We start from the raw sequence: 12,645 nt of genomic DNA, 5'->3' as shown, positions 1-12,645 counted from the left end.
TAATCCTAAGAAATTTTCTTTAAAAATGTGTATTTGAAGAACTTTTTCCCCCAAATGAGGTAGTGGACTGAGCATCATGCAAAAATCAGCTCATTCTCTGTCTGGGTTAATCGAGGGATCCCTATACAGTAAAACCTTGGATTGCGAGCATAATTCGTTCAGGAAAAGTGTTTGTAATCCAAAGCACTCGTATATCAAAGCGAATTTCCCCATGAGAAATAATGGAAACTCAGATGATTCGTTCCACAACCCAAAAATACTGTATTAATATAAAAATGATTAATACAAAATACCTTTTTATTTTTTTATTATTTAAATTTTATATAAAGTAATCAAATTTATTAATGAAATTTAATCGTGGCTGGTGTGAGGGAGACGAGAGGAGGGTTATTGTGAAGGACGACTTTCACTTGCAGTACAGTTACTAAAGAACAGTCACTACACTTGGACACAATAAAAAAATGCTTTCGCACACACTCGTGGTCACAACACTATAGTAAACAGTCTACGCTCGCACGAATGTTGACTATACGAGTGAGGCACGCCGACTGAGACCGAGCATGGGAGACGATTACCCACAATCCCGCAGCGAGAGAGAGAACCATCGGCTCAGTTGTGATCACGTGACGCTCGGCAGACAAAGCGTATACTGTACAACTACAGTACTCGTATTGCAAGACCTCGCTCGTTTATCAAATAAAAATGTATTTAAAATTTTTGCTGGTCTTGCAAAACACTCGCAGACCAAGTTACTCGCAATCCAAGGTTTTACTGTATGTGGATGATTTATATGAATCTATACGTGCGAGACGCAACGATGAGATCCGTTGACAGGCAGGAGTGGGAAGAACCGTGGCTTTCGTCCATCTTTGAACAGAACGCGGGTGAGGAATTCAACCCTCTTTGGCTCACACAAGGAGCGGCTCACTCTCCGACGACTCCACAGCCTCCGCTTTTCGTCTCCGGTACTCGGTCCGGAATGCCACCACCATGCAGCACGCGCCAAGCATGGCAATCCCGGCAAACAGCAATACGGAGACTGTGAGGAGAAGCCGGCACAACAAGTCAGCGTTGGGCAGTCACACACAAAAACAAAGATCCCCCGTATAGCCTTTAACAGACTGTTGGGGCAAATGCTGTCAGTAAGCACCTATGCAGAAGGCCGGAATGGTACACGAGGGGGTTATTGGCTGCACCAGACCCGGCCGCATTTGTCTCCCTAGTGGCAATGTTTTTATACATAACACTAGATACTCAATTGAGGCTGAGTTGACCTAGTGGAGGCCCAGGGCTGGTTCAGATAATCGTCACTGGTGTTGGCCGTGAGCCAGAATCGAACCCGTGTCGCCAGATTCATAGGCCAGTGCGTTAACCGCTACACTACCGCTCCCCACACACACACACACCATCACGGGTTACCGCACACACGTGCTCTCGTCTCACGCGGTCCAAAACAACAAGTTTGCTATCCAAGTTAGTTTAGTGAGAACACATTCTGTGGCAGTGTGCCAATTATTAGTGCCTCACCACAAGTGTCTTGATATTCGCAGCAAACAGGGCAAACTAACTCAAGAACACCATATATGCGAACGCGTCAACAAATTCCACCACCGCCACCGCTAGCTTATGCACGCTGTGTAAATCTACCCGTGTGTTACTGCAAGGAGATTTGCGAGCATGGTCACCGACGTTACTATCCACCTGATTTTTCACTTGTTTAATATATTTTCCCTTGACTTGTACATCAAATTAAGTGTAAACAGGTGCATGTAAATGAGGACTCACGGAGAACCTAATACGAAGTTAATGGAACATCCTTGACGATTCAAATAGCATTAGCCACCATTAAAATTGTTACACAAGGTGGAATGATGCCTCAATTAATTGATATGGATTTATAATCTCATGACATATGAATGGACGTGTACATTTAGCGTTTTTTAATTAGTATTTGCTGTATGTAATGGGCTCATGTCACCGCTGCTAAAAATATAAACAAACCACTTTCTAATAAAATCGAACAAATTCATTAAGTCACCAGGGTTCATCGCCAGATGCCTTTTGGTCAACAGATGCCAAAATACAAATCACCGCAATGTAGTGTGCCACAGGTGTTTAAATGAAGGTAAAAGCCTCCATTGATCATGCCACTTAAAATGTGTGGACGATGACTGACCTGGAAAACATTCACGTACGCTATTTAGAGGCTCAGACAACACACTCACAGACAAGAAACAATACTATTGTACACGTTGGCAGGAAGCATGTTACTGTCCATTACATAAACCAACTGAAAGATGATCAAATTTAATTAAAAGAAAACGGATAATCTGACGGTTTATTTACACATTACCGCAAACAAAGCGCGCAGCCACAAATTAAAACATCGTCAACAAGAGCCACATGGTTTGGAAAAAACAAGTGACATGATCTTGCTGCAAGGGCACACACGCTGTACAACCCAGACAGCTTTGTTGTTTTGTCTCTGTAGGTTTACAGGGCCTGTCACACTGTTACAAACATGACCTTATTTAGAGAGGGGAGATGTCCCAGTGGTATATTCATGGATAAAGACACTGGGGATGGTGCTTAATACAAGGGGATAATAGAAATGATAGGAGATGCTGGGGAGGCAAAGGGGCATCAATTTTAACCAGGCATATTTGAGAAAGCTTGAAATTCTCCTCTGCAGCTCCTCACCACCACCATCACCCATCCCCGACATCCTTCCCCAGAGTAAACACAGCAGGAAAAAAATCAGACCCAATTACCGGTCCAGTCCTGCGGCGTCACGCCATTGCCATGGCACACGGCGGCGGGGACGGCTGTGGTCGGTAGCGGTCGCGCGACCGCCTGCATCAGCACGATGTACAGCACGCCCTGCAGCTGCCTGCGCGCCACACACCGCACAGAGCACGGGGGTCGAACGCAGGCCTGTCAAGGCAGGTGGATCATTTGCTTGAGTTGATTACGAGGTGGGGGGGGGGCACTAGAAAAGTTATGTACACGCGTAAAGCAGGAGTGGAGAAGGCAACGTGGACAAGTTGTAACATGTTGTCACGTGTCTGTTGGTCTTTCCCAGAAACGACAAGGGTATGCCACCACACTGCAGAAAGATATGCTATGGGGAGGGGGGGGGATGTTGACTCGTGGTTTGTTTCTCCTTCATGAAATTGATCCAGTTCACAAGCTCCGATGTGTCTATGCTGCTTGGAGAGTTGAACCATAAACACTGCACAGCCCAGACCTGGCCCCCAACAAGCAATATCTCTGCCAATTTCCATTCAGAAATCTGAAGAGACACATGCACGGTCATATTTTTTTTAATTCATGCTGTAGAAGCCAAAGTGGCTGTGTCTGGCTGTATTGAAGACCAAGGAGTGGACTTATTTTCTGCTGGAATATCCTCACCACAAAAATGAAGGTGGAGCAAGTGTATAGAGTCAAGGAGGCAACTGTATTGGAAAACAGTGAGAGTTAATACGGGGGGGGGGGGTGGTGTGGGCTGTACAAACATTCAGCCCTTCTCACCCTGAGATGAAGAGGATGCCCGAACTGGTGGCCTCCCCGACCGGGTAGGTGCACTCGACACCCAACTCCATGCACACGGGATAAATGGAGAAGCCGAACATCCCGAAGACGCAGCACGCCACGGCAATCACATACTGCTGGTCGCGCATGCCACACACCTGCAGCAGGAAGGGGGTAACTTTAGAAAATCACAAAATCAGTCAATCAGTTTATTTCGGCTAAGGCCCACAGCTACAAACCTCTTTTTCAATGGCAACCCAGCCAAAGCGGCACATTACAAGGAAAGGATTTACAGGGGCTGCATAAAATAGCTGATACGACAGTAGCCAGCACGTCACATGGGAAGGGAGGGTTTTCAGGGGCTACATGTAAAAGAAAACTGATAATAATATATACAATAATTCACAATCAGAATTATGTCCAGTGGACATCGAGTAAACAATCCAAAATAGCATTACACAAGACGGAGAAACTCAAATAATTTAAAATGGCATTTATATGAGCAAGGATTACAAATATATTGCCTATTTTGAACGAAGTCTTTCCAAAAATGGCATTTTCACGTTCCAGTCAGTTGGCTTTACGAGCACGGTTGGCTATGTGCAACATACATACATTTACAAGTGTTGCAGAAGTTGTGAATCAACGATCAGAAACAATAATGAGAACGCGCGCAAATTCCATTTTAGTTTCTACCCGCTGGGCAACTTTAGGCAGCATATGATCTCAGACATGCCAATTATAAAAAGGCATGCCATTGCTCGTTTATATTTGGCAAACATGCAAGGAGTGAAGGAATGGCAACGGTGAAAAAAAATACTTGAGTCTTGAGCTCAGAGCTGTCATGACGCCACTGTCATCATTGTGCATCCCTCGTCAGATGTCTACAGCCTCACTCGAGATATACATCCGAGATGAATGCTGCTCGTAAAATACTGCACAAGCATTTAATTCATACCACGAATCAGTAGACATTATTATTTAATTGAGAAGGAAATTCGAAAGTATCTTTCCATTAATGTATGTACATATATAACTGAATAATTACGAATGCTCTCTTGTTATTAAAAATGTATGCGTCTTTCTCGCTCTCTTTCTCCCCCAGATAAGTATATGCCACCCTGACAGAGGTGTAAAACGCAGCAGAACACCGACCCAATGCAGGGTTGTGCAAACCAGCGACTCGCTCACCATCGCAAACACGCAGGCCGCCAACGCTGCCAGGCAGAAGTTGATCTTGGTTACTTCCACAAATTTCTTGGAGCGGTCGACGTAGAGGCCTACCAGCCCAGCACCGATGATTCCGAACCCGATCGTCAGCGCTCCACACAGCCCTGAGAAGCTCTGCAGCGGAAACATCAAAGCAGACCACAGGGGCCACAGAAGCCTGCTGATAAAAACATGGATCGCTAATGTATTTTTCGCTTCACATATCCACCAACATTGCGGAGGTTTTTAATAAAAATGTCACAATAAAGCAGGGTTTTTCAAACTCCACTTCTCCCCATTATCTTTTCATTGTTTAACAATCTCCATTCAAATAAAAATGTGGTAATTGCACGTTGCACGTGACCGACGATTGGTAGACAACATCCCACGTGGCGTAGGTGGCAACAGTCGTGCCTAGGTCGCGTGGGAACAGGTGTACTCATACATGATCTTGTATTTTAAATTTAATCAGCTCTCTTCACGTCACATGGGGCGTGTTTATTGAGTGATTCAGACAGTGTATTTTTGGTAAGGCCCACTGAGCCAAGAAGCATTTTTTTCAATGGCAACCCGGCCAAAACGGCAAGTTAAATGGGAAGGGAGGGTTCACAGCTATTGGAGAGAACAAAAGCAGGGAAAGTTTAGAGAAAATGACGAATGAATAATAGTAAAACAATAAACAACTATGCACAACAGAAATCTAGTGTGCAATCCAAAATAACATTCCGTATGAAACTCGTGAAAGGAACTCATATGTAGAGTTAAAATGGCATTTATAAGACAAAGGATTACAATTGCATTTATTATCAAGTTTACAAGTAATGAGCTATTTCGCATTTGAATGGAGGTTGGTAAACGTGCAAAGTGTGGGACATGAATGATGTGGAAACCCTGTATTAAAGACACGGGGTGTTGCGATTCAGCACACTGCAAGCTGCAGGCTATTTGAGGCAAGATCGCTCATTACAAATAATGCTGCCCTAAATTGTCTACACTTACCAGTCTATTCCCTTAGATGCTAGTCATATGAACTTAAACATTTCCTCCGGGAAAGCTGTAGATCTTGGAGAGGAGCCAAATTAAACATGCTTTGCGTAAAAAGAACATCTGGCCATATCCGGCATTAATTATCGTAGCTATTCAGCCCGTTTAAATTTGGCAAGTCTCTAAAAAACAAAAGAATACATCGTTTGAATAAACGGGAGGGTGAGTGACAGATGGGAAGGAGAGGTGGGAGAGCCCCGTACGTCCGAGTATCCCCGCGAGCACAGGATCTGCTCCAGCAACGTTGTGAAGGCGGTGAACAGAGCCACGCCGGCACCAAAACAGAAGAACAGCACGAGGTACGGCTTGTTGGTCATCACCTGCACGGCACAGACAACACACAGGCGCACGGCAAATGTCGGCACTGAAGCCAGGCCACAACAAAAAGGGAAAGCGGTTCTCTTGAGCACGTGGCCAAAGAGGGAAGAAAACAAGAGCCTGGGGTACGATTAAACGTGCCCAAAAAGCAAAGCGTCTGCTCCTACTTCCCCTCTTGGACATGTCCCGTGTGCACAGCCATTTTGTCAATCCACTGCTGTATGATGGTGTCGCCATTCAGTGTTGGTTACTTCACCAATACTTCAACAAGTTGGCCAGTGTGGGCTGATGAAGGTCGTGACGAGTGGGCTGCGCAGTCGGGGAAAAACAAGTGCAGTGCAACAATGGCATTTTCTGCACTGCCGTATGCTACCCAAAAATAGCCCCACAGCAGCCTACAACACCCGTTTATGGATCGAGGTCTCCCATCCAGGAACTACTTGGACTGAACCCGCTTGGCTTCCGACACACGAGATAGGGCACACTCCAGGCGATTTGGTCAAATGCTACTTAGCCTTACACTCTTAGAAATATGCCCGTGTCGTGGTACAGAAGCGCAGGCGCAGCACAGTGTACGTCCTCGACAGGCTTTCACCCACAGGATTTACCGCTTTGACGCTGCGCCAGAATGGCTCGCCGGTGGGGTGGGTGGCTCCGAGGGAGGGGGGTGTGGGAGGCGAGCCGCTGCACACCCCACACGTGGCCAGGGCGCAGGCCAGCACGGCCGGCAGGCAGTACAGGTACAGCTGCGGAGGCAGAAGAGGCCATTAGTGAGGCATGCGGCGTTGTGGCATGGCTAAAGTGTGCAGGCGATGCAGCTGTACCGGGTCCCCCCTTGGGCCGGAGCCGCCCAGGCACCGGGCTAGGAAGAGGTGAAGTACATTGGGCAGGTGACCCAATTTCATGGCGTGCACCAGGGTCCTTGCACCCCCACACAATCACGCTATGCCACGGCACCCGCTTACGAGCAGGTGTGTACACCACACATGTAGACAACCTGCACAGGTTGAACCTCCACTGGGTAACGGCGTGTTACAGCAGATACTCAAATCCACAATAATGAATGTACAGCCTTTTTGTCAATCCAAAGCTGGACGAAGGCCTCCCCATGCCATGCAGGTGGTGGAGGTTATTTGGGTATACTTCGCCATGCTGGTCAGTGCAAATTGAATGTGGACATCATAGACGTTGAGAGCAGAGCAGTAAGATACTGGATCTTGCTGCACTCCACTGCACTCTAATAACCACACTGCAGTTGTGCAGCACCTGTTTAACGTGTGGTGGTCACAAATACAAGCACTATCCACTCAACCCTGCTTAGCCTCCGAAATCGGATGAGATTGGCCACATTCTAGGTGACTTTGTTAAAGGCAATCGTTAATGTATCGCGACAAAACATAAAATGACTGTTATAATGTCGTGCGCATACACTGCAAATACACTTTAATTACCGGCGGTTGTTGCAATGGGATGGTTTGGTCCTAGAAGCCAAAATAAATTGTACACCAGGCCTTGGTAAACCAATTACTTTTGTTGCTGAAATCTATATCAATAAAAGTAGGCGCATAGTGCTGTATTCTATATGGTTCTGTCAAATAATATTTCCATTGAAGATAAAGGAATTTAATTTTAATCAATGGGCATATACTTTGACTGGGCAATATGTCACAATAAGTTAAACATTTAAACTGGTGACCCCTTTTGAATCTGTACTGAACACAGCATTCCTAGTAAACGTTAGTGAAGGCAGATTGTGCGCCGAGTTGGACCCCGGTGGTGGCAAATGCATCGAACGCTGCGTTAGCATTACCATCATAGGTATCTGATCTGCTTCATAGACGATGATAGGGGACAGCACATTGGCCAGCAGAATTCCCAGGGGGTTGGCTGTGGAGAGGCACAAGAAAATCACATTGTTTAACGAAGCAAGCCAGCGTTCCTTAATTACACATTACAGTAATTTTATCTGTGAGCTGCATCAAATTCAGGCTTTGGCGTTCTCCCTTAAGTTCATGCACATTTATAATTACCATAATTTAAAATGTTAATTTTATTCAAATTATTGTTGTTTTCTGTTATAATACCACGACTGTTTTGTGTGTCTGCGAATACCAGCATCCATCACTGCACAGAGAACTGGCAGTACTTTATTGATGAGGGCATTAAAATATTGTCAACACGGCCAAATATGTCAAGGCATACCAATGGTAAATATCAGTTGACATACCACACCAACACTTCTAAGTGTGGTGGGCTAGGGGTAAAAGAGGCGAGTTTTTACTCTTTGGTAATACACTGGAGGAAGTTCTTGTTGGTCAAGGGGGTTATGTGACCATATTTCACCACGCTTGTCAGTTGGTTTGGGAGGGGTGACCCAAACCGATTCGGCTATCACTCACGACTGAAGATATCTGTGGCCGCGAATTGAACTCAGAATTCAGGGTTCATAGCACAGTACGATAAACGCATCACCGTTCCACACAACAATTAGTGAATCGCACATGAAATGCAAGTGGCGCAACATAGAGAAAGGCAAGTGGATTCCCTCACACATAGAGGCCAGGGTGTTGGCCGTTGCTCGTTGGCTGTCGGGAAACCAAACAGCAGCCAACTTGGTGGGGGCGAAGAGCAGGAAGGGCTGCGCCAGCGCTCCCAGGGTCTGTCCCGTCATTAGCAGCGGGAAGCCCTTCAGGGCCGTGGGCATGAGCGGGTGATCGGACAGCGCTCGCAGCACGCTCCCCAGCGCGTTCAGCCACGAGCCCAGCACCAGCTGCAGGAAGAGCAGACAGCCGTCCATTAGCAGGCAACGTTACATGCAGACGTGAACATTTGCCCCAACCGTCGCGAAAATAATTCGTGCAAGTCAACTGCCTCGTCCCGGTTTCACTTTGTGCAGGAGTTCCCTGACCTTGTTTATGGGCAATAAACATCACATGAAGGGGGTAAAATACATGCGGACAGTCACGGTACAGCGAGGTGCCATTCTGGTGGGGGGGGGGGTTGGAGGTTAAAGGACGAGTCTTCATAAAAGGCAATGGAGACAATAACACCAGGGTCCGTGGCTCAGTGCCCATTTTAAAGCAGCTGGCTGCTGTGGTCTGGCCTTATTTCACCCTTTCCCATCTGCAATGGTTCATGGCACATGACCCCTGTTCCATCACCAGGACCACACTGTAAACGACAGACTCCCTGCTTATGTTGTGCCATGACACTGGAAAATAAACATAAACACCAAAGCAGAAATACATGGACAAATGCAATCACATACATACAGAGATCAACACAGACAAAAGCACGAAAACAATTTTGGAAAAAAATTACACTGGAACTCCCGGATTAAAATATCAGCTGCAGACGTGCAATGCCTGTCAATGATGAAATTTAACGTGTTGTGCTCTCGCCAAGAGATGGAGAAACAAAGGCTGCAAAAGGCCGTACCGTTACACGCAAGCCAATGCTGTCCATGGACCATGAGGCCACTATGCCACATGGGATGCAGGCAACCAGAAAGACGACCGCCAGCCAGTTAACTTGCGCCAGTGAGATGCCAAAGAACGTGGCAGCTTTGTCTGCTATGGGCGCAAAGCTCAGCCAAATCTGTATAGGACAAAACAGAGGCATCACAATTAACATTCTTTATTCAGCAGTGAATATACAAATGTCTCTACATGCACATGCAACATCTGTAATCCTCTGGGGCATTCACAACAGCCTTATTACATACTTTTCAGGACCAACATTATTTCGACAGTTTCCATGAATGTAAACAGTTCGTAATTTTCCCGACTCGAGCGCTGGTAAATTTTAGGCTACAAGAACTTGTTCACATTTACATGCTCATTAAAATTGTGATGTGATCATGATCTGACTAAGGTACTGTTGTATACATAACAGTACGTTTGCTTTCAGACTAAAAAAACACTTAACCTCTGCGCACATTGGTCCTGTTGAGCAATACTCTTTCCTCCACCTGAACTTCTGGAAATGAGGTCACATGGGCTTCAACCTAACCACACACATTTCTGGTACCTTCTCTTCGAAAAAAAACCCCCAAACTGTACCACTTTGAAAAAGGCCTTTCCCTGCCAATAAATACGTGTAACAAAAGACAATCAGGAAAACTGTGAGGGTGATGGACGCACCAGGGCATTGGATAGGTTGAGCAGGCACAAGACCGCCAGCACGAACCAGCGGCGTGCATACACATGGTAAACATGGGCCCCGGAATCCACGGACCCCAAGGAGTCATCAGGGTGCTCGGTCATGCCAAGCAGCCTTTCCCCATCCTCCCCCGGCTCAGTCAGATCCCAGGACCTAATTGCCTGGTTCCCAAGATCGCGAGGCCTGGTCAGGCCCCTGGGCTCCCCTTGTTCAATGGGTTGATCCATGGGTTCATCTTGATCCAAGGCCACGTCAATGAGGTCCCCTGGCTCTCCCTGAACCTTGGGGGGTTCCTTTGGCCGGGCTCCAAGCATGGGCTCCCGACGCCAATTTCCATGTTCCCCCCTACTCCCAGTCTGGACACTTTCTGGCTTGGCCATATCCCCGAACTCTATCGGTTCCACTAATTCATCCCCGGCCTCCTCCGGCTTTCCAGCTAAATCTTCTGCCTCCCGTGGCCAAACCAAGTCGCCACGCTCCTTGAGTTTTACCAAGCTGCTCGGTACGGTCAGGGCCCCATAGTGTCCCTGCCGGGCCAGTGCCTCTGGCTCTGCTATCCGATTCCCATAATCTATGGTAGGCTCGCGGAGTTGCTCAGGAGAGACTTCCTCAGGCTCCAATATCCTATCCTCTGGCTCTTCTTGCTTTGCTTGGTCTCCCGACACTGTGTTCTGATTTTCTGGTTCCTCAGCCCCAGTCAAGTTCTCAGGCTCCACGGTTCGATCATCCTCCTTCTCAGACTCAACATGGGTTTCAGGATCTACGGTCCGATCTTCTGAATCCCCTGTCACAGTCTGATCTTCAAGGTCTCCCGACTGCATGTTTTGATCAATTGATCTTCCAAACCCATGGTCCTCAGTGTTAATGTCCTGATCCCTTGGCTCCTCAGAACACCCAGACTGGTCTTCAAGTTTCACCGGCTCTACGGTGCAGTTTTCTACATCTTCTGGCCTAATTTGGTCCTCAGAGTCCATCATCCGTTCCTCTGGCTCCTCTGGTTCTGCCTGGTCTTCAATTTCTCCTTTATGTTCTGTGACTTCATTGTCTGTTTGTTCTGGCCCAGCCTGGTCTTCAGGGTCCTGTTCAGGCATCATGGCCCGATCCTCTGTCGCTCCCAGCCCAGCCTGGTCCTCAGGGTCCTGTTCAGGCGTCATGGCCCGATCCTCTGTCGCTCCCAGCCCAGCCTGGTCCTCAGGGTCCTGTTCAGGCGTCATGGCACGATATTCTGGTGCTCCCAGCCCAGCCTGGTCCTCAGGGTCCTGTTCAGGAGTCATGGCACGATCTTCTGGTGCTCCCAGCCCAGCCTGGTCCTCAGGGTCCTGTTCAGGCGTCATGGCACGATCCTCTGTCGCTCCCAGCCCAGCCTGGTCCTCAGGGTCCTGTTCAGGCGTCATGGCCCGATCCTCTAGCGCTCCCAGCCCAGCCTGGTCCTCAGGGTCCTGTTCAGGCGTCATGGCCTGATCCTCTGTCGCTCCCAGCCCAACTTGATCCTTGGGGTCCTGTTCAGGCGTCATGACCTGATCCTCTGTCGCTCCCAGCCCAGCCTGGTCCTCAGGGTTCTGTTCAGGCGTCATGGCCCGATCCTCTGTCGCTCCCAGCCCAGCCTGGTCCTCAGGGTCCTGTTCAGGCGTCATGGCCCGATCCTCTGGCGCTCCCAGCCCAACTTGATCCTTGGGATCCACGTCCCAATGCGCGGGCTCCTCGGATCCAGGCTGCTCCTCAGGGGCCTCCGACTCCATCGTCTGATCCCGGGGCTCTTGAGCCTCAGTAAAGTTCTCAGGTTCTAATGTCCGATCCTCTGGCGCCGGAGACCCAGCACGGTCCTCAGTGGGTCCATCTACGAGCTGTTTCAGCTCGTCCTGGTCCTCAGGGTACGTTTCACAATCCACGGCCTGGTCCCCCATCTGATCTCGAGGCTCTCCGTCCTGATCCCCCGTGTCCTCACACCCGCGTTGGTCCTCAAGTCGCTCTGTCTCCATGCTCCCACGTCCTGCCTCTCCTGGCCCAGCAGGCTCCTCAGAGTTCGCGGACCGCATCTCGGGCCCACGCGGCCCGGCCTCGCCTTCATGTTCCCCTTGAGGCTCTCCGACACGGGCTCCTGCCCGATCCCCTGGTCCCTCGGGCCCGGCCTGGTCCCCAGGCTCCACGTTCAGATCCTTGGTCTGGCCGCCGTCTCCAGCCGCGTCCGGGACCGACGCAGCCCCGCCGATCCCCGCGCCTGCGACCGCTCCAGCCTCGCCCTCCGCCGACATCCCCCAGTCGAGTTCTCCGCCTTTCGTCCCCGTGTTACTTGCACTCGTGCGATGATGTCACGGCGCGTTGCCGCTGTTGTTGTGCTTCTGTAAGAGTCTCCGGGCGGTCATGTGCTGCTGCTGCTGTTAC

At 48.7% G+C, this 12,645-nt stretch overlaps 1 protein-coding gene across 1 annotated transcript; it reads right to left on the bottom strand.

Moving 5' to 3' along the window:
• Positions 1–290: 290 nt before the first annotated feature.
• Positions 291–12,645, bottom strand: LOC144721495 (uncharacterized). The gene is made up of 10 exons (XM_078599145.1): positions 10,245–12,645; positions 9,541–9,699; positions 8,653–8,872; positions 7,913–7,989; positions 6,711–6,848; positions 5,988–6,104; positions 4,723–4,875; positions 3,532–3,689; positions 2,772–2,890; positions 291–1,039 (listed from the first exon to the last, which is right to left on the bottom strand). Exons 1-10 carry the CDS (start codon positions 12,513–12,515, stop codon positions 909–911), a joined length of 3,543 nt encoding a protein of 1,180 aa, XP_078455271.1. The 5' UTR covers positions 12,516–12,645; the 3' UTR covers positions 291–908.

This window comes from Lampetra planeri, chromosome 12 (genome assembly GCF_965212315.1).
Source record: "Lampetra planeri chromosome 12, kcLamPlan1.2.h2, whole genome shotgun sequence".
NCBI lineage: Eukaryota > Metazoa > Chordata > Hyperoartia > Petromyzontiformes > Petromyzontidae > Lampetra > Lampetra planeri.
The sequence above is the reverse complement of the archived record's forward strand: the minus strand, read 5'-3'. Positions and strand labels throughout refer to the sequence as shown.